Genomic DNA, 23,570 nt, shown 5'->3' on the forward strand with positions numbered 1-23,570 from the left:
TCAAACTTCGAATTTCAAAGAGTCCATTCAGCTCTAAGATGTGTTTTTCGGAAGCCATTAATAATATAAAACTTTTCTGATGTAGGCTATATGGATTGTGGTAGGCCTATGAGTATTAATTCGTAGGCCTACTGTTTTTGAATTGTCAAGAGAAATTAATAATTGCATAGATTGAATGAACACCGGCTAGGCCTACATCTCAACCTTTTTTTCAGTAGGTCCTATTTTACAGTATTAAACAGGGGCGTAGCCTAGCAGCACATTTTGGGCCCATGTACAATCAGCTCCAATGGACCCCCAAGGAGCCTTTTATCTTCGTAAATTGGACTGTATGTGGGCCCCCTATTTAGACCTACATGGTGCCCTGGTGACATACCCTCCTGCACGACACCCCCCTGATCACACATCACACCGGGGTCTACGGAGGAAATGTCTCCGTAGCCTATTCGTTGGTAATCAACTATAAACTCTTCCGGTTATCGCGCTGGCCACTCCAAAGTCCAGCACAACAGTGTTGATAGTCCAGGTGTTTGGGTAGGCCTATTTAAAACCATAAAGGTTCAGTTCAGTTCTGTGGCTAAACATTTGTGGCGCTCTGTTGACGCATGTTGCAATTTTCTTGAATTTTCAAGACATGGCGTATGACATTATCATCGTTGGTGCTGGACTATCAGGACTAAGTGCAGCCAACCACCTATTGAAGAGAGATGCGAACTTGAAACTTTTGATACTAGAAGGAAAGGGTTAGTCGTTTGTGCCTTTGTTTCACTCTTTGTCTAATGCATCGATTTTGTTTCGCATCGCGTATTCATTATGTTCGCTACAGTAAATTGTAATTCTGCGTGTAGATCGAGTTGGAGGACGCACTTTGACGCAGGACGTCCCGGCGTCTGGAGGAGTTGATCGCTGGGATTTCGGAGGGCAGTGGGTTGCCAGGTATTTATGTTATTGACAGCCCAGCTTTATTTTAAGCCATTAGGTAGGCTACGTGTGTTTTAATTGAACCTGACGTTCAGACTTGTTTGTTCTTGGAAAGTCAAAGAGGTGGAGCCGACAAATTGCGTAACAAATGTGTTGTTGCACAACAAAAACAGTGGTCCGTCAGTGACCGCATCTCACAGTTTAGAACTATGCTACAAATCAAGCATCATCAGTGTTGTGAAGTTTGAATTGCTCAGAATGTTACCATAGCTCTCTTCGACTAGTGTTTACTGAAGGTCTACCTTAGTTGTGTAGGCCTATACATTCACAGTTTGCTCCCTCCTCTAATGCTCTTTTCCAGTTCACAAACCCACGTGATGCAACTCATTGAGGAGCTGGGATTGGTTGCATACCCACAGTACACCCTTGGCAAGAAGGTGCACCATATGGGGGGTCCCAACGCCAAGATAAGCACCTACACCACCAGTACCCCATTATACTCACCGCTGATTCTGCTAGACTTCCTGCAGTTCCTATGGAAGGTAACATATGCACAGTAGGCCTATGACGCCTTGCTAAAAACTGTGTGGGGAAAATCACGAAAGCAGACAGAGTCTAGCCTACAAAGCATGAATAGCAAAATATGGGTCACTCAGTGTGCAAGCAGACTTCTGTGCAAGCTTTTGAGTCAATATTGTGGGAAATACAAAACTGATTTTTGAGTTAGTGCTTTTCTCGTATGACTAATTCACCATGGAAAGTTAATGGAGATTTAAATGTCAACATACTCCTTCCTATAATGAAGGCTACTATTCTATTCTGTTTTGTTCTGTTATATTCACCACTCGGGAAGCTCCCATTTATTGTGGCACAGCACTCTTATTTTGTGAAAGCCCAACTGGGAAACCCCAACTCCCATTGTCATTATATCCCCGAAACGCGGAGCGTCGGGGATGTAATGGTTTTGCGTGCGCCGCCGCCGCGTCCGCGTCCGCCGCGTCCGCCGCCGCGTCCGCCGCGTAAGGTCTTTCGTGTTAACGCGATAACTTTTGAACGGATGTTTGGATTTGTCCCAGATTTTTTGGGTGAATGCTCCAGGACAGGTTCATGAACTGATTCGAGTTTGGAGGTCAACACTTTCAAAATGGCTGAATTCAAGATGGCCGAATTTTTGTTTGGTCCATAACTTCTGACCGGGTGGATGGATTTGTCCCAGATTTGGTGTGTGAATGCTCTAGGGTAGGTTCATGAACTGAGTCGAGTTGGGAGGTCAACACTTTCAAGATGGCTGAATTCAAGATGGCCGAATTTTTGTTTGGTCCATAACTTCTGACCTGGTGGATGGATTTGTCCCAGATTTGGTGTGTGAATGCTCTAGGGTAGGTTCATGAACTGATTCGAGTTTGGAGGTCAACACTTTCAAGATGGCTGAATTCAAGATGGCCGAATTATTGTTTGGCCCATAACTACTGACCGGTTGGATGGATTTGTCCCAGATTTTGTGTGTGAATGCTCTAGGGTAGGTTCATGAACTGATTCGAGTTTGGAAGACAACACTTTCAAAATGGCGGAATTTTCATTTGGCACATAACTTCTGACTGGGTGGATTGATTTGCCCGGTAACACATTATTTTAATGGTTCACCATTTCAGTGAATCTACCATATTAGGTACAGTGTAATAACCAATGTAACAATATTTAATACCATTTAATACTAGTGTAATACCAGTGTAACAATATGCAATATCAGGTACAGTGTAGTAACGAGTGTAACAGTATGCAATACCATGTAATATAGTGTAATACCAGTGTAACAATATGCAATACCATGTAATACCACTTACGCACAAACATATGATGTAAGTAAAAAAATTACATTGTATTAAATATTGTTACACTGGTTATTACACTGTACCTAATGTGGTATATCCACTGAACCATTAAAACAGTATTACCATTTGCCCCATTTTTTGCTTCATTTTCACAATAGTCGTTTGGTTTTAAGCCTATGCGCGTCATGTCACGTCTGTATATACGTTTACGAAATGGTGGACGGGAGTGGTAGGAATGATGGGGGACTGGAAGCGTCGCGTTTCGGGGATATACCTTAAGCAGTCGAAGGCGACTGCACAGGCAGTCTAGTTATGACACAGCACTCCACAGCACACAAGTGAACACTGCACAGAACGAATTAGCATTTATGCCTCACCCGTGCAAGGGGGCAGCCCTCAATGGCGCCCCTAGGGAGCAGTGCGGCGGGACGGTACCAAGCTCAGGGTACCTCAGTCATGGAGGAGGATGGGGGTGAGCACTGGTTGCTTACTCCCCCCACCAACCAACCCTTGGGACTCGAACCGGCAACCTTTGGCCTACAAGACACCCTAACCGCTTATATTTTGGAAAAAAGGTTCGCACACTCCTTTGTATTTTTTCCTCTTTAAGTTATTTTCTTCTTTTTATTCATTCATTCAACGGCATTCGGTCTTCCTCAGATTCACAATTGAGTATCAGAGCCTATGGCAGGCAGTGCAAAGTATGCCTTGACAACAACACCTTAAAACCCATCTCTTTTTGGAGGCTTTAGTGATGAGTGCCCTCAGGCACACACCGCACACATGGACGTATAGTGCTGTGTTGGTCGATAACATTCCACTTTCTCTCTCAGCTCCCACCGCTTCACACAACTTCATAAAGCCTGCACAAATCATGACACTGACCGATTTCGTGCCCCTACAAATGTGGAATGGCCTCGTGTTGTGTGGACAGTGATGGAAAATAAGTATAGATGTGGCTCCACACATTACACTGACTTGACTTCAATATGTGGTCATTGTGGACCCTCCCTATTCAACTCTGTGCATGGTAAATCACAATCTACCGGGGCCCTGACATCAGACCTCTGTGGACTTTACTCAAAAGAACTTACAAACACTCATCCTCATCCTTCAACCCACAGACCTGAGACGTACATGATTAGTTGCGTGTAGATAAAAGGGTACTTGGTTATAACACAATGTTACGCAATGTAGCAGTTGTTATATATTGAATGATGAGTGGAAGGACTTACTATAGCATGCTGCATCACCCCCACCATTTCACCCATGTGTTTTACCAACGTGTAGTAGGGCTGCAGGATTATGGAAAAAATCATAATCACGATTATTTTGGTCAAAATCGTAATCACGATTATTAATCACGATAATTTATTTTTTTGCAGATTTTTTTTTAACATTAGAACAAGATGAAATATAACCAAGAATGAACTATATACGGGATGAGCAAAATAAAATGATTTGTAATAATTATGTAAAGGCAATGGTATGAAACTTAGGTGGACAGATTTCTGGTCAGAAACACCAGCCTGTCAGTATGTTCTGTCTTCAAGGACGCGTCACGATTAAATCACGATTAAAATTTTATTTCGATTTCCCTAATTTATCACGATTTTCGATTATTTTCGATTAACTGTGCAGCCCTAATGTGTAGTTCTCCACTTCTATCTCTAATTTCACTGGTGATTTGGTAGTAGGTTACATACAGTAGGTACAGCATATATATAAAACGCCCAACAGGACATCAGTTGTAAAGTGGACACAGTTACTTGCATTGCATTACGCTTAACAGATGTTTTTTTTATCCAAAGCAACAGTTATTTATATTATTCATTTATTTTATTTTATTTAGACAGGTTATTGGTTACAGTCCATGGAGTTCAAGTGGAGATGTGAAGTTAGGTGCCTTGCTCAATGGTTCGTCAGCTATGGCTAGATGTGTAGACAGAGGTAAGCATGGGAATCGAACCTGCAACCCTCTTATCTTAAGAGCACCCCTGTAACCATTTGGCCACGGCTGCCCCATGGCTGCATGATGAAAAGTGATGACAAGACAGAGCCAATTTATAGCCTGGAAAGCCAGACTTGAACGGAAAGTTGAATGGAAAGTTTAGTCTGCCATCACACAGTTCAGATAGCTGAGGGCTTCAGGTGGGACCAAACTGCTGTCGTTCAAACTGCCTCTTCAACATCGGCCAACTCCCCATCTATTCAAACAGGAATAAAAGACTCTCATGTTGAGAACTCTAGATTTGAGGATAGACTCTGTCCTATTTTGAACTAGAAATGAACTCAGAAAGTGTTTTTAAGTCTTTCTGCCTTCTTTCTGTGGAGTTAGAAACTAGAGCGTAAAAATTCGCCCTATCCCGCAATGGTGAAGAATCTTTTAAAAAATCCTGGATCTGGATAAAATTTAATCACTTGTTCTTTTTGTCATTTCCAGCAACTCCACAAAGTTTCAAACAAATCTGTGATTTTTTTTAGTTATCCTGCTGACGGACAAACAGACATACAAACAAACAAACAGACAATCCAACGCAAGCGAAAACATAACGTCCTTGGCGGAGGTAATGATCCCCAATGGTGCAGTACTAAACTAACATGGCTCTCACCATATCTGCGTGTTTTCGTTCAGCTTCACGAGCTACCCGTGGATCTTGGTGGATTTTTAGATTTGCCCTGCTCCCGAACTGCCAGTCAGCTGAACCAATCAGGGTTGCGGCATTTCCAGTGATACTATAGTCAAATTGTAGTATAGAAGAGGAAAAAAAATGGAACGCGACAGTTGTTTTGCAGAAATTTTGCAATTTCAACTGTATTTGCAAATCTCTGAGTTGATATTAGCAATGTCAAACAAGTGGTTTCTCCAAAGTGAAAGAAAAAAAAGTGAAAGCCCATTGGGAAACTCCAACTCCCATTGTCATTGTGACACAGCACTCCACAGCACACAAGTGAACACTGCACACTGCACACAACGAAATTGCATTTATGCCTCACCCGTGCAAGGGGGCAGCCCTCAGTGGCGCCCCATGGGGAGTAGTGCGGTGGGACGGTACCATGCTTAGGGTACCTCAGTCATGGAGGAGGATGGGGGAGAGCACTGGTTGATTACTCCCCCCACCAACCTGGCGGGTCGGGAGTCGAACCAGCAACCTCTGGGATGCAAGTCTGACGCCCTAACCGCTCACCCATGACTGCCATAAAATGACATGTGAGGAAAACCGTGCCTTCGTAGAGCTGAGCGTCTGTCCATATTAGGGCCAGATTAGGGTTTGCCTCATTTACTACCTCTTATACGTACATTTCCCAGACCCATCCCGCTGATTTTGTTAAAATTATTCTATTTACCCTTTTGAGTTGAGGTTGTTAAACAATGAACCAACATAGGAAAAAAAACCCTCATTGACTCATCATACTCAGACGTAGTCAGGCCCTTGGGTGAATTCACCAAACTATCCTGCTGTAACTGACATCTGCCTGTGCAGTCCACCCACAGACTGAAACCTGTGATCTGGGGTGCATTTCTCAAAAGCGTAGTTGCTAACTTCCTTACCTACTTCCTTACCTAATTGTTGTTTACAATGCGATTTCCCTTTGGCAACTACCCAAGTTGCTAACTGGCTAACAGCTACTCTTTTGAGAAATGCACCCCTGATCTGTGTGAATCTGTCAGCTCTGATCTGGAGCCGGTGGTGTTACCAAGTGACTAAAGGCCTCGTCATTGGCTCAGCCAAATACAGGTTTTTTTTTTTAATATGTTGGGAGGAAGATTCATTAATGGTCTTATACAGAGCTTCACGACCTGAAAACCATCAGAATTGCTTCAAAGTTTTTTTTTATTCTACCTGCAAGTAGGTACACTTAACACCAGTTGTAGGCACTAATTTCCTAACTCATTTGGAGAATCAGTTCAGCAGGCTGAAATACTTTTCGGATGAAATATGTGAAATCTTGTTGTTGTGACGTTCTGAAGGTAGGATTGTCACCTTTGAAAATCAGCCTCAAAGATTTTGCTCGTGTGGAACGGCAAGGCTTTGTGAGGGGGGAAATATGCTAAATTGCTCACTGTAGGCCCACGCAGGCATGGATTAATATCACCAAGGAGGACCCTGGGGCTACATCTTTTCTCAATGCTCCCACGAAATTATGCAGTAATATTTTTGCAATCACAATGACATGGACCATCCTGTCTATCCCATTCCTTTTCACAGCACAACTGTCTAAGCCAAAAAGGACTTCTTCAAGGCCTAAATTAGGGTTTCTCAACTTGGCCCCCTTGGGCCCCTCCACCCTCGGACCTGACTTGGCCTATGGGACTATAACAGTTCATTGTACACTATATTGGTTGGCACATGAAGCAACTTGGAAAGATTATGGTGCTTTTGAAGGTGGTTTTGAAGGCCAGTTTGGGTTGTGGCTGCGGGGCCAAGTTGGCCTGGCCCCTTGGGGCATCTGGCCCTTTGCCCCCATTGTGCCATCCCTATGGGACTATCCCAGTTCATTGTATATTGGCTGGCACATGAAGCACCTTGGAAAGATTATTATTGCGAAGGTAGTTTTGAAGGCTGGTTTTGTGTCGTGGCTACCGGGCCAAGTTGGTCTGGCCCCTTGGGGCCTCTGGCCCCCTGGGCCTGGGCCTGGGCCCGGTAGGCCCGTTCATTAATTCACCCCTGATTGTATATTTCCCTTCATCCTTTCTGCTATTTTCTACAAAAGTGAGTAATTTTCCCTTTTTGATTCACATGGACCTTTTCATTCAATTGCACATTGTGCCTTTCTCTTGCACGAGCAAATAGACATGTTGAAATTGAATGTCCTGTCCTTAACAGGGATGGTGAGGTATGTTGTGAATGTTACATGAGAAAGCCCCATTCTTGGTGAGAAAATTGAGTCTTTGTATATGCTGCTGCTTCTCTGTATGTTGCCTCAGCATATACCACACTGATCCGATGTAGAGTTACAATGAGGGTACGGTTTCAAAAGGAGAGCGACTCAAATAAGCTGTGCTTAAAGATTGTAAGGTGTTGCATTAAATGGCAGGTCTTATGTGGTGTTGTACAGTTTCTAACGCCATAGCTGACAACAAGGTGGTGTCAGGTCGTGACTTGCTACACAGTCTGAGTCTGACACAATAGGCCTATGGCACACATACTTTTCAGAAGGCAATGCATGGCTTTATCATTCACCCAAACAAACAAATTCCTTCAAAAATTTTTCTGTTGATCTCTCAACAGTCAAAATACAGTAGTCTATAATCTGTCCTGTGACTCCTCAATGCCAGCTAGCTGCCATTGATATTGAAGCAATAAATCAGGGCTATTCAATTAGAATTTCATCTGGGCCATATTTCGAAACCAAGAACTGCACTCGGGCCACACATTTTCAAACATTACGACCACTGAAATGACACTTAAAATCAGTAGTCCACAAACACATTTTAAACATGTTCCTCTAACCTGAATGTGAATGTTAAGCAGAAGCAGAACAAGCAGAAGATTCACAAGCAAATAATGTGTAGTAGGCTACTGCCTTAGCAAAACTGAAATGTATACTGCTTCACTTGGGGGCCATGCCTGGGCCGCATGTGCATCTGGGCCGCATGTGGCCCTCGGGCCTCCAATTGAATAGCCCTGCAATAAATGTTCTGTCAATTCTGGCTGGAGAGACATGCATTCCTCCAGTGTTCCAGACCGTGTGCGTGTGTAGCTCCACCAGGGGGCTCTAGAGCTACACTTACACACAGAGAGGTCTGGTGAAGAACCAGGCTAATACAACCCTACAATCAAGCCTATAATCAAGCCAAGCATAATTCCACTTTTCAGACAAATTATCCACAGCGTCAATAGAAAACATAGTGAACTGCGCGGCTTCCTGCCCCTTCCATGCTCAGTTGTTACCATAGTGACGGCCGGGAAATCTGTGTATTCGTTGGTGATCAACTTACTGTAAACTCTCTTCTGGTTGTGGCGCTCTTTTGCCGTTTTCTTGACATTTTAATAGCAAATTCAAGACATGGCATATGACATTATAATCGTTGGTGCTGGACTATCAGGACTTAGTGCAGCCAACCACCTTTTGAAGAGAGATGCGAACTTGAAACTTTTGATACTGGAAGGAAAAGGTTATTCTTTGTCCCTTTGTTTCACTCTTTGTCTTACAGCGTCGATTTCGTTTCACATCGCGTATTTATTATGTTCGCTACGGTAGCCTATATTGTAATTCAATTTCTGTGTCTAGATCGAGTTGGAGGACGCACTTTGACGCAGGACGTCCCGGCGTCTGGAGGAGTTGATCGCTGGGATTTAGGAGGGCAGTGGGTTGCCAGGTATTGATGTTATGGATGACAATCCAGTTTTAAATTAAGCCATGAAATAGACAACGTGCGTTTTGCCCGCGGGTCCTTGAACAGTCTTATTTTGCCTTAAAATTTCAAACCAAATGTCTTAAATTTGCGGGGCTTAATTTAGGGAGGAATAATTTCGTCACCCGTGTTGTCACAGTATTTTTCCATGACTGATAAAGTCGCGTGCGTGGCTCATCTGTGTTCCATCTCCCCAAGGAGGAGACTCGCGCAGCGGCAAGGCAGTCTCCTTCAGTCCGCATAGATAGAGCTCTAGCGCAGAGCCTTGTCCCGTTCAAAATAATTGCTTAGTAAACAAAACATCATCTCATTACTTTCTGACATTGTTGAAGAGTTTCTGGAACTATGTGCTTCAATCCACAAGTACCTGAGATTACGCTAAGAGTAAGATAATAACGTGTTATACATTTTGGATTTTGACTAAATGAGTTCAGGTCTGAGTAGGCAAACTCAAGTGTTTGCTGACATAATAATTTTAGCGAACTGCTAGAGCTGTTTATGCAATGTTAGTTTTTTAGCTAACTGTTGGCGCCGAGCACAAAATGTTGTCACATATTCATTCCAATTCCATTCAAATGTTAACTTTGGCTACAAATTTGACATGGCTACCAGCAATGGCATGTTTTAATCTACATTCACACCTCTAGGTACCCCCTGTTTCTTAAGTGCTGATAGATTGCTAAATAACAATGGCTGGTCGATCTCGATCTCACGCCCGATCTCACGCCTTTCGTAAAGTCTTCACGAACGTTCATAGTGAGTTTTGGCTCCTTTGGTGATCTGGATGAGACCATTACCTTAAATATCACATGACTTTTGCAACCTTCCTAAGCTTGCTAAATTGATCAATCAGTTATGCAAAATGAAAGTTACGAGCCTACAAGTGTCACTCCCCTTATGCAAAGAATTGCAGTGTTTTTGTGTCAAAACCATTGCATTCACTGTCTAAGTTAAAACTGCAATATCAGTACAGTGAAACTGTTTTTTTATAATGCAATTATATATTTTTTTCATAAGGGCTCTGTGTTAGCCCTGCTTGGTAGGAGCAAAGCATGCAAAATGAACCCAACCAAGCAAACAGACCAAAGCAGACTTGGACAAAGCATCTGATATGTAATGTAATCATCTTCATAATCAAGGCCAATTAGTGAAACCTCAACAGGGAAACTCCAACTCCCATTGTCATTGTGACACAGCACTCCTCAGTACAGAAGAGTTCACTGCACACAACGATATTGCATTTATGCCTCACCCCCGCAATGGCGCCCAGCAGCGCGGCGGGACGGTACCATGCTCAGGGTACCTCAGTCATGGAGGAGGATGGGGGAGAGCACTGGTTAATTACTCCCCCCACCAACCTGGCGTGTCAGGAGTCGAACCGGCAACCTTTGTGATACAATTCTGCTGCCCTAACTGATTACTCATGACTGCCCCGATTAGACTTTGACGTTTTTATGGGGTGTTAACCAGTGATGTAAAATAACCAATTGGATTTTCTTGTGCATGATCTTGTAATCTGGTCTTAATTTTTGGGGGAAAATGGCATGGAAAAGTCTTATAATGTCTTAATTTTCAACTGGTCAAACCTGTAGACACCCTGGTTTTAATTGAACCTGAAGTTCAGACTTGTTTGTTCTTGGAAAGTCGAAGAGGAGGAGCTGACAAATTGCGTAGCCTAACAAATGTTGATACACAACAAAAATAGCCTAGTTGTCCGTCAGTGACCGCATCTCACAGTTTATGCTACAAATCAAGCATCATCAGTGTTGTAAAGTCTGAATTGCTCAGAATGTTACCATAGATATCTTCGTCTAGTGTTAACCGAACACTTAGGCCTACCTTAGTTGTGTAGGCTACCTTCACAGTTTGCACTCCCTCCTCTAATGCTCTTTTCCAGTTCACAAACCCACGTGATGCAACTCATTGAGGAGCTCGGATTGGTTGCATACCCACAATACACCCTTGGCAAGAAGGTGCACCATATGGGGGGTCCCAACGCCAAGATAAGCACCTACACCACCAGTCTCCCATCATACTCCCCGCTGGTTTTGCTAGACTTCCTGCAGTCCACATGGAAGGTAACATAATTATGCAAACTGCTGCGTGGGGGGGAAAGAAACTATCACGAAAGCAGACAGAGTGTAGCCTACAAAGCATGGACAGCAACATGTGGGTCACTCAGTGTGAAATCAGACTGTGCATGCTTTGAGTCAATATTGTGGGAAATATAAAACTAGTGATTTTTGAGTTAGTGGTTATCTCGTATGACTAATTTACCATGGAAAGTCAATGGAGGATTTTAAAATGTGAATACTCTAATGAATGCCATCTATTCTGTTTTATTCTATTATATTCACCATCTGGGAAGCTCCCATTTATTGTGGCACAGCACTCTAAAACTCACAGAACGAAATGGCATGTATGCCTCATCCATTAACACACTGGCTAGCCAGCCAACCTGCCAGCCAATCCCATCCCCCAGCTGCAAATTTGTTATTCTTAAAATTCCTATCTTGGAATTATGACGCTGCCTATGTAATTTTGATACTAGATTTGCCTTTTGCTGGGGCCTCTGGTAACCCGTAGCCTAGGGGCCCCAGCCCATCTTGATCCGGCCCTGGCCTCACCGTCAAGGGGGCATGCCCAAGTGGCACTCCAAAGGATCAGTGCGGTGGGACGGTACCATGTTACCATTCACGGTACCTACCAGGTTATCATGCTCACCCACAGTACCCACATACCATGGGTCATGCTCAGATTACTATGCTCACCCACCTCAGTCATGGAAGAGGATGGGCGGGTCGGGAATCAAACTGGCAAACCTCACGCTACACTTGATCGCTTACCCATGACTGATTCTGATATTCTATTCTATTCTATTCTATTCTATTCTAAAACCTGTGCTGATAAGTTCCATATGTATCTGATTCCCTGCAGAGTAACCCTTGTAACTTAAGCTGCTCTGTGCCATGCGAACAGCTCCCAATTGTCAACAAGTAGGACAGTTCCATAGAAAGTAGACATCTTTCTAGTCAACAGAGTTTGAACTTATTTGCAGTTTTTCCTCAGTTACTTGACTTAAGTATATGTTGCCATTGAGTGGGTACATGCAGTTCAGTATCCCGAATTTGCGTTTCAGCATATTATAAACAAATCGGGATATGCTAGGACCGGTGGAGTATTCCCGAAAGAAGCCGGGATACTGACGCATGTACACACCTTATCCCGAATACAGGGGCTTCCCATAGAACGCTGTTGCTGGTATCCAGGCTACACACATTTGAAGAGAATTCTATAACGGCCAAGAATGTAGACTGGGATATAACGTTCTGTGCTCATATAAACACCTTATCCCGAATATGATCATAACCAGGATATGCCTCATATTCGAGATACTGAACTACATATAAACGCACTCATTGTGGAGGACTCTCCCTATTTAACTCTGTGCATGGTAAATCACAATCTCCCATGGCCCTGACATCAGACCTCTATGGACTTCACTCAAAAGAACCTACAAACACTCGTCCTCATCCTTCAACCTGAGATCTAAATGATTAGTTGCGTGTAGATAAAAGGATACTTTGTTATAACACAGTGTTGTGCAATGTAGCAGTTGCTATATATTGAATGATGAGTGGAAGGACTTGCTGTGTAGCATGCTGCATCACCCCAACCCAACCTCTGTATGTAGAGTTCGCCCACGTGTTCTGTTACTAACATGCAGTTCTCCACTTCTATCTCTAATTGCACTGGTGATTTGGTAGTAGGTTGCATACAGTAGATACAGTATGCCAGGGTTTCCCAAACTGGGGTGCGTGCACAAGGGGGTGCGCAAGCTGAATAGAGTACTGGCTGAGATGTGTGTTTTTATACAGAATTAATGAACATTACATGTTGTTTGGTGAATTATATGCTTGAAGGATCCATCTTTAAGTGTAATGTATAACTCATAGACTTGTCATGCAACAAATTCCATGATGGTAGAAAAAATCAAAGGTCTATTGGAAATGACTTTGGTCAAAATGTGCGGTTGTGCAACATTCGCTTAGGGGGTGCGCGAAGCACACTGAAATGTAAAAGGGAGTGCGCAGGGAAACAAGTTTGGGAACCACTGTACTATGCCCAACAGGACATCAGGGTAAAGTGGACACGGTTACTTTCATTACATTACATTACACTTAGCTGATGTTTTTTATCCAAAGCGACAGTTATTTATTATTAATTTATTTTACTTTATTTAGACAGGTTATTGGTTACAGTTCATGGAGTTGAAGTGGAGATGTGAAGCTACACTTTTTAGAAATGCACCCCTGATCTGTGTGCATCTGTGAGCACTGATCTGGAGCCGGTCGGGTTACCAAGTGACTAAAAGCCTCGTCATAGGCTCAGCCAAATACATGTTTTTTTAAGATGTTGGGAGGAAGATTCACTAATGGTCTACAGAGCTCCACAACCATCAGAATTGCTTCAAAAAGTGAAAAAAGGTGTTTTTTTTCTACCTGCAAGTAAGTTAGGTACACTTAACACCAGTTGTAGGCACTCATTTCCCAACTCATTTGGAGAATCCGTTCAGCGGGCTGAAATACTTTTCGGATGAAATGTGTGAAATCTTGTTGTTGTGACGTTCTGAAAGTAGGATTGTCACCTTTGAAAATCAGCCTCAAAGATTTTGCTCGTGTGTAACGGCAAGGCTTTGTGAGGGGGGAAATGTCCTAAATTGCTCACTGTAGGCCCACGCAGGCATGGATTAATATCACCAAGGAGGACCCTGGGGCTTCATCTTTTCTCAAGGCTCCCACGAAATTATGCAGTAATATTTTTGCAATCACAATGACATGGGCCATCCTGTCTATCCCACTCCTTTTCACTGCAGAACTGTCTAAGCCAAAAAGGACTTCTTCAAGGCCTAAATTAGGGTTTCTCAACGGGGGTGCTACAGCCCCCCTGGGGGCGTTGGGGAGCCCTAGGCGGTGTTGAGAAGAATACCAGGGCTGATAGTATTCACGCTTCATGCCTGATTTCAGGCTTGACAGAGTTTGCAAAAATAAAAACATTGATACTAATTAGCCATTAGGTTATTCTTATCTCAGAAAGTGTTGCAGGTTCAGGGTTTTCTTCTACTATCAGGCTTGAATAATGGTCATACACAGGCTATTAAATGTTTGAATAATGTGTCAAAATAGGCCTACGTTACGTCACTATGCAGTATCTTGTCGTCGTTAGAGCAGGGGAAAAAGTTCAGGCTCAGGATTTTTTTTCACCATCACCCCTGGAATACAGCTGAGAGGGGGTGGTGCTTATTTGCCACTGGGGGGCATTAGCCCATTTTATTTTTTAATACTAAGGGGGCGTTGGCAGACTGATGATGAGGTCAAGAGAGCAGACCGTGTCACTGTCCAGCACAATGAAAAATATATGTTCACCTGTACATTCGTAAAATATTGCCAGTAGAGCACATTTACAATATATTTGGAACGGAATTGTGGCAGTATTTGGTTTGCGTATGAGTCATGTAAACCCTTTATTCATTCAGAATGTGGCCATGTTTGGAGAGATATTCTGGTTGCTGACCGTTGTACACATCGAACAGAATATTCCGGAACTTGTTTTAAACGGAATACTGAACATGTTTAGTTTGAAACCAGAATACCCAGTGCATGTAAGTGAGCTCATTAATTGTGTAGATATCCGAGATATACAGAATAATGTTGTAAGAGACAATTAAATGGACTTAACCTCTTCAGTCTGTTTATATAGAAATGTATAGTTCAGATCTGTCTGCACTTAACCCCAGTAACTGCATCTTGGATTGGTGTCAATTGAAACCACTATTCCTTTTGTTACTCAATTATTCTGAGTCTTTGATCTGTTTGGATAAATTGCACTCTCAATGCACTGCAAACATTTTTCAAAATGCATGGTAGCAAGACAGAGACTCTTTGCCAAGGTTTGGCCTAAGTGAATGCACAGCCTAATGCACAGTGCTTAGCATTGTATCTTTCATCCTTTCATCCTTTGTGCTATTTTCTACAGAAGGGAGTAATTTTCTGTCCCTTTTTGATGCACATGCCGGGTCTTTTCATTCAATTGTACATCGTGCCTTTCTCTTGCACGAGCAAATAGCCATGTTGCCATTGAATGTCCTGTCCTTAACAGGGATGGTGAGGTATGTTGTGAATGTTACATGAGACAGCCCCATTCTTGGTGAGAAAATTGAGTGTTTGTATATGCTGCTGCTTCTCTGTATGTTGCCTCAGCATATGCCACACTGATTCGATGTACAGTTACAAAGAGGGTACGGTTTCAAAAGGAGAGCGACTCAAATAAGCCGTGCTTAAAGATTGTAAGGTGTTGCATTAAGTCAATAGAATGTCAGGTCTTGGGCATGTGGTGTTATTCTTTTTTTTAACACCATAGCTGACAACAAGGTGGTGTCAGGTCGCGACTCGCTACACAATCCGAGTCTGACACACAATTTGGCACACACACAATTTTCAGAAGGCATGGCTTTATCAGTCATTCAAACGAACAAACAAATTCCTTCAAAAAACGTTTTCTGTTCATCTCTCAAGAGTCAATATAGTTTAATCTGCCCGTGACTCCTCAATGCGAGCTGTGAGTGTGTGTGTGTGTGTGTGTGGCTCCACCAGGGGGCTCCAGAGCTATACACTTACACACACAGAGGTCTGGTGAAGAACCAGGATAATACAACACCATAATCAAGCCAGAGATACTCTAGACAGAGATAAGTCATTCTAGTTCATTTCTGGTATCCACTTTCTGTCGGGTGAACGCCCCTTTAGGAGACCTTCGGTTAGGAGACCTTCGGAGTCCTCAGGTTGAGAATTAATGGAGTCCCCTTTGCACTATAGATGGCGGTAGCTCACTTCTCCTGCAAACACCTCAAAAATAGAAGAAGAAGGAGGGGACAACGCCCCCTTAGGAGACCCAACTTGAGCACACACTTTTGCATTGGGTGGGCGGGTTTCGAAGCCTCTTTATTACTCCACCCTCTTTGATCAAGCCTTAATACAGTATATCATGCCAAAGGTACCCTCCTTGTGTCGAAGTGGTGCGAAAGGCTGCCACTGTGACAAGCATAATTATATATTTCAGTAATAGTTAAGTTTAAGGGTAGGTTTTGGTCTAGGCAATCTGACCTTGCAAAAGGGGAAGCATCATATATATCGATGCCTGATCATTAATATACACTTGGCGTCATATATTGATGTATTGGGCGTGAGAAAGGGTTGAGGCATGAAAAAATTTGTGATGACTGATGTCAACACTGTCCTACTTCCTGCAAACTTGTCACCTTTTGGTGACAGTCACCTTTTTTCCGGCCAATTAGGTCATTCACGTGAATAGAAATAGAACCCCCGCTGTACACTGTCTCCTTTTTTTATTTGATGAGTTTGCAGGTCTGCTTCCTGCCCTGACAGAGTTGTGTTGTGCACGACGACACCATCCCCTCTACTCACACTGCTCCCCAGGCGCCTTTAGGACTATTTTCTTTAGAATGTGTGGGATGGGTTCAAGGCAGAGACTGTCTGATGGGGCACGGTAAAAGATGCAGTAATACATTTAACATTTAGATAGTGAATTTAACATCTTTTAGAGAGTCTATTTTGTCCCAGAGGTTGTTTTTTAAAAATATTTATTTTACCTTTGTTGAACCAGAGGGAAACAAAATCACATTGAGATGAAGGTAAATACTGTATTTACTGTAAAATCACATTGAGATGAAGGTAAATACTGTATCCCTTTTTAAAGTGAGCCCTGGCCAAGGTAGCAGCACACATCACATTACAACAGACAGGATGCAGAAATGAACTTGACTAAAATAATTCCAAGAATGGAACAAAAATAGAAAAGTAGAACATATTTGAGTAAATACAAGAGTACCCGCTATTTGTTGAATTAACACTGCAATTTTTAATGTTGGTGTACAATATCCAACGAGATTGACCTTTAGTGTGCCTTTCACTTCTACCATGAGACTTCTATTTGTATTTGGACGGGAGCAGTGGTGTAGTCTACTTTTTTGAAGTGGGTATACTGTATATTTGAGCATTTTTTTGAAGTGGGTATACTGTATATATTTATGCTATTCTAAACAATGGATCAATCAATTTTAAGTGGGTATACTGAAGCCCCTAAAATTATGAAGTGGGTATACTCCGTATACCTGCGTTCTACGTAAACTACACCACTGGGCGGGAGGTTAGCAGACGTAGCCTACTCACTTTGCAGACAGGAACCACCTGGTGACAGCGGAGGGGCGGAGGTGGCGTCAAAGTCGGCTTACGCTAGAAAGCAGAGTGAGACATGATATTTTTTAAGAGACAATCTATTGGATGAGAGAGAAAGGATTTGTTGGTGACGTACAGCGAATTTCCAACCAGCGTGCCATGACGATATGTATGAGATGATGATGATGATGTGAGAGATGCCAGTTGATGAAAGGGAGACACTGATTGGTTAGTGAGAGCATTGATGTCAGCCGAACTGATGTGAATCTTCCTGGCAGAACTTACACAGTAGCCGCCCTCCCGTGAATGATGTTCAGAGTTCAGATTGCAGGATTTTGAGGTCACATATCACATTGTCTTAATGAACGGTTCGGATGTCAGAATAGCAGGATGTGACATCAGACTGACAGGATTTAATGCCAGATTGACAGGATGTTATGTTAGACTGACAACAAGGGATGTTAGATAGCAGATATGTCTCTAGTCAGCAGGGCTTTACACTAACTTTTTCGCTTGCCTGCCATGTGGCTAGTGGTTTTCCTGAGTCACTAGCCATCCAGCTATTCTACTAGCCACAAATTTGAATTTTTTTTTTCTTCATCATGACACTGTTTATCTTAGCTCAGAAGATGAGGTGTTAAAGCAAGCAGACGAGTGTATAGCTTTCTACATGGAAATAAATTAAACAAATAGAAACTGAGTAACTGATCTTTTTCTTGAACTCAAATAGAAACAATTGATGCACAAGTCGTAAAATGCAGAATATATGCTATTCTGATATGTCAAATTGTTACTAGCCACAGCCAAGTTTTACCAGCATTTGGCTGGCTGGCAGGTGCCAGTGTCAAGCCCTGCAATAGTCAGCAATGTTTGAACTTCTTTGGGGTTTTTCTCAGTCACTCCCTCAACACTCTCTACTAGTCAACTCTGGACGCAGTAAGGCACACACCCCTGTGGCCCTGACATTAGACCTTCATGGACTTCATGGACTCAAAAGAACTTACAATCTCTTGTCATCATCCTTCAACCTGTACACCTGAGTCATTATTAATGATTAATTACACGCATAGATAAAAGGGTACCCTGTTATTACCACCTTAACCCTATTCAGACCCCCCCCTCATAACTCATGAACGGAATACAGTATGACTACGAAACTTGGGGGAGATGATCTACATATGGACATCTATGAATGACATAATTTTTGTGTAATTATCTATTATTATGACGTCATTATGACATCATTATGTTATTATGTCCAAAATCTCGCCATAATGGATTTTCCAACAAATTTAGGTAATGCACTTAAATTTTAATGATTTTATGCTTCAAACCACTTAAATGCTCACAAAGTTGTCGGATGCTAATGGAAACAACGAAAAAATATGAAAATATATGGCGTCATAGATATGGTTAAGTGATTTTTGGTCAGACATACCTGTCAGAAAACCGTTGCCATGGCAACAGAAAAAATGATAAACCTAATCTTTCGGTACCTAACTGTAGCCAACTAAATGTCAGGAAAAGTCACAAAGTTTCGTAGTCATAGCTTAAGTCGTTAAGGAATTATACAACATCAAAGTTGGTGCGGGCACTTTTAGCCCCCCCCCCAGTCTGGATAGGGTTAACACAGTATTATGCAATTGAATTGTGTTTGGAAATAACATGCTCTCACTTGTTTATTATTATAACATTTTATTCCATTTTTACCAGGTGTTAAATCTCACATAAATTGTTCATTGAAATACATTAAAGATGCAAAGGCAATTGGCATTACACACCAAGGAAGAGCGCTTAGCCCGAAAGTTCATGTGTGAATAAATAAGTAGAAATTTGAGGCTGCTGTTGTTTACTTCTTTAGTTATGAAAACTCAAATATCCTCTGGGGGTTCTTCAGTTTGTTTCTGTGGAGAAGCCCCTAAAGCAGGGGTGTCAAACTCAAATTGAGTGATGGCCAAAAGCAAAATCTGGAACGAAGTTGCGGTCTAAACTCAATATTTCATTTAAAAAATGGACTAAAATTGTGCATGCATACACTTAATACCCATGGTTAAATTTCACACACACTCTTTCCCATCATATAAGCTTAGGTCAGTGGTTCTCAAACTTTTTGTGTGAAGCACCACCCGAGAAGATATTGAGCTCTCCGAGTACCACCTTGACAACCAACATTAGAATATCGCAGCAAAGGCCTTCCATATTCACTTTTGCCAGTCAATACAGGAGAGGTTCACTACGGCATCAACAGCTACAGTCACATTCAGTGCAAGTTTGTTTTTAAATGTCTTGCTTGCCTAGCATTATTCTGCATTATGTTTCCAGATTCATACAGTTCAATATTACAAAATGTGAGATCAAAGAGACATTTTTGACGGCAACAACTTCATTGGCCTTCAAATCAATGCACAAAAAATGAATTCTTCCAAGTACCACCAGAGATGTCTCAAGTACCACCAGTGGTACGCGTACCACAGTTTGAGCACCACTGATAGTTACTGTAAAATGTGCCTGCACATTGTTTTCCATATGAGTATGAGCTGTTTCATTGGCCTGGGCCCACTGATATAACCTGGTTCTCACATCTCATGAAGTTTAACGAAGATGCACGAAGCACGAAGGGTCTGCGTGAGAGCCAGGCTACCACTGATATTCTTGTGACACCAAATTTCATGTTCAAGTCTTGTTATGCTATATACAGTATGTGGGCCAACCATGATCCACATAAATGATCTTGCTGGTCAAATAAAATTACTGAGTTTGACATCCCGGCCCGAAAGGGTCTCAGAGGAAGCTTTTGGAAAACATCTGGCTTCTTCCAAGTAAACTAAAGAAGTAATCTACAGATTGTCATATTGACTGAGATGCGTCTTCATCTTTGTTGTCAGATTGAGAGGCTGTGGAGGAAGGTGGATGTGAAGGAGCCATGGAGGACTCCAGATGCAGTGCGACTGGACAGCATGACGGTGGCCTCCTACATAGACCAACACGTGTGGACCAGAGGTACAGGGAAGCCGATGGGGGGGGGTCAACAAGGGGAAGTTGCAGAGGTGTCAAAAGCAATCTGTGTTGAACCGGATCACACCGCACTTTGGATTAAGAGGTGCCAAACATAAACAAAAACTGTGTAAAATTGAAAGAAAAATGTCTGCACACTTAAATCCCCTTTGTGTTCTTTTTAATAATAGGCCAAGCTTTCGGTCTACTGACCTGAGGAAGGCCAGTAGACCGAAAGCTTGGCCTATTATTAAAAAAACACGAAGGGGGTTGAATTGTGCAGACATTTTTCTTTCAATTTTACAGAGTTGTCAAAAGCAAAAGTAAAAGTAAACTTGTGGTGTAAGTACTAAACTAGCACATGATATTACATAGCTGTTACACCATTCACTTGAATTATATCTAATGAGGTGGATTGAATGTCTTGTTACTGATAAGCACTACAAACCTAACAAGAACCCACCACAAATTTGATCCAACCAGCACAAATGTAGCTGATCATAAGACAATTACACAGGTCTGCTGGATATTCAAATGTCGGAAGGAAATTGTGTTCTTTTTTTTCCCTTTTCCTTTTACTTTTGACACCACTGGTCAGTTGTCCTGTGCTGAAGCAGAGGGGAAGGGAGCAGAATTGGCTCATCCATTACATCGTAATTTAGGGGGTGGGACTGGAGGGGCAAGATTTATATTCACTGACATCCATCTTTGTTAGCACCGGTTGCCCTGCCAGATAGCACTGATGGCAGGGGGCTTCACAATCAAAGGAAAAAACATTAAATTCAAGCAAGGTGTTTGGGTGATATTATTTTTTTAAAAAAGCTGTTCACTGAAGGTTGCAGCAGATATTTCTCCTCTGCGTTCACTGGTTGGACTAGGTAACCAATAATGACAGTTTTTTGAGGAAGTGCACTCAGCTCCAGCTAATAAAAGAGAAAAGACTGTGGGCGTGAGCAACTGAATTGGTACATTTGTTAGAGAGAAAAAAACACACTCTCTACCAAAAATCCTGCATTGATTTAGTGGGAAGGCCTGACAAACAGACAGACACTGAAGATAGCATAGGCAGAAATATTTGTCTGCGTGTCACGCTTTTCCACTCCATAGATACAAGATTTGTGGTGGAGCGTGCAGTGCGGCTGCCCTCGAACAGATGAAAAACAGTGAGGCTTTCTTTGTGGTCTACTTCATGTCGTGACCCAGGTGGAGAAGAAAGAGTTAGGGATGCACGATGTGAAAAAAATTGGCCGATACCGATATCCGATATTGATAATGCGGTTTTGGCCGATAATGTTTTATACTGTATATTTTGGGGGGAAACAAAGATACAATTTAATTCAGACAGATAATGAAAAATGAATTTTGAATGTCATCTTCTAATTCCAAAGCACGTTTTAACTCCCTGTGAAAAAAATAGATGCAAAAATAGAGACAAACTAGAAGACAAACAGTGAAAGTCACTGTCAAGTCCAATCTTATGTTAAAAAACATATCAGAACCAATAAGATTAAGAACCGTAACATATAAAAAAAACCATCAGCGTTAATATCGGCCCAGTTTTACCCATCGGACCGATGTGTTGAAACATGTCAAATATCGTCCGATACCGATGTTAAGGCCGATACATCGTGCATCCCTAGAAATAGTTGTTTGCTCTGGCTTCCAGTCCAGACCTGTAGTTTGGAAGGACCCTCGGGCCAGACACTGAAGAAGGTTAAATAAATAAATACATAGAACTGATTGACAATAGGCAACATTCTTTGAAATGCAGAGAAGGTAATGTATCTGTTCGAACATTTGATAGGGATCTATGACCTGCAAGTAGGGCTGCAACTAATGATTATTTTAATAGTAGACTAATCGATAGCTCTAGTCACGATTAGTCACGATTAGTCACGATTAGTCGTGGAAAAAAATGTCTTGCTCCAACCTCCGACAACCCTTCCCGGCCTTGAGCGGAGGGAAGGAAAAAATTCTTACTGCTCACAATGAGCTTTAAATCATGATAGTAGCTAATTTACTCCAAGATACAACGTCCAATTCATACATGCTGGGCAATTTTAGGTTTCAGTAAAGTAATAAAGCATTAGTAAAGTAAGTAAGAGAGCATTGAATTGAATGAAGCGATTAGTCGACAAAGAAAATTCTTGTCGGCAATTTTTTATAGTCGATTAGTCACTATTAGTCGACTAATCGTTGTAGCCCTACCTGCAAGCCTTTTTTTTCCACAACAAAACACAATCTTCCATCACTGAAAACTGATAACATTGTTCTTTCTTTTTCTTGTACAACCACATAGGCAATGCTTAAAAAAATAACAGAACGAGACCTGAAGAGATTAACCCTTTTCATGCCAGAGGTGGTCTCGGACTTGACACCCCAAGGCTTAAAAGCCTCACATCCACTTCACTTCGGGTCCAATAGAAGCACTTATGGCTCACTACCGGCAGAACTCAATGTTAAAAAGTAATTAAGGGGGGTAAAAGTATGTGCGTATATCTGCATGTTTTATGTCTGAATATTAACAATCAATCACGGGTGAGGAGTGGGAGGGGATGTCATTTCATGTTCACAGTTCTCTTGGAGAAGAGTCAGGAAGAAACAAGGCCAGAGTCCAGAGAGAGAAGGAGAGAGAAGACACGAGTTGCTGCCAGAGAGAGAGAACACGGGTCGCTGCCATCATAGAGGCCCCAACTGTTTTCAGCGGAGCTCCAATGCAGAGTCCTGATTTAATCAGCGCTAGTGATCAGAGAGTCAGGCTGCGGCAGAGCAGAACCTTCTGGAGGGGGAGCATTGGGTCAGGAGGTTGGAGAGGAGAGGAGGAGGAGAGAGGAGAGGAGAGGAGAGGAGAGAGGAGAAGAGAGGAGGAAAGAGAAGAGGTAAGAGAGTTGTTACAGCTCTGTGGTCTGGTCTTCACTCCATGATGGCCCTGACAATAGACGCCATGTCTGTCGAACCCGCGGCAATTTAATACGACTCAATACCGCTATTGAATCCTCTAGAGGATTTCTTGTGAACGTCCGCATTACGGACGGAGGTATAAACGCAAGCTCCGGGAGCAACGTGTGGACCGGAAAGGTGAATTTTGTCCGGTTCTGTAGGGTATAACAAGGCCTTTAAGACCGAAACATCACCACACACACACACACACACACACACACACACACACACACACACACACACACACACACACACACACACACACAC

At 42.4% G+C, this 23,570-nt stretch overlaps 1 protein-coding gene across 2 annotated transcripts in view; it reads left to right on the forward strand.

The window, feature by feature from the left end:
- Positions 1-448: 448 nt before the first annotated feature.
- The window catches only part of si:ch211-127i16.2 (probable flavin-containing monoamine oxidase A), a 158,216-nt gene continuing 135,094 nt past the window's right edge, over positions 449-23,570 (forward strand). The window contains exons 1-5 of one of the 2 annotated variants that reach the window (XM_063211399.1): positions 449-534; positions 633-743; positions 849-936; positions 1,283-1,463; positions 20,255-20,369. In XM_063211399.1, the coding sequence (XP_063067469.1) occupies positions 635-743; positions 849-936; positions 1,283-1,463; positions 20,255-20,369 (493 nt within the window). In that variant the 5' untranslated portion in view covers positions 449-534; positions 633-634. Of the gene's footprint in view, positions 744-848; positions 937-1,282; positions 1,464-20,254; positions 20,370-23,570 lie in introns of both variants that reach the window. The other variant, XM_063211398.1, reaches the window with a different exon arrangement.

This window comes from Engraulis encrasicolus, chromosome 11 (assembly GCF_034702125.1).
Source record: "Engraulis encrasicolus isolate BLACKSEA-1 chromosome 11, IST_EnEncr_1.0, whole genome shotgun sequence".
Classification (NCBI taxonomy): domain Eukaryota; kingdom Metazoa; phylum Chordata; class Actinopteri; order Clupeiformes; family Engraulidae; genus Engraulis; species Engraulis encrasicolus.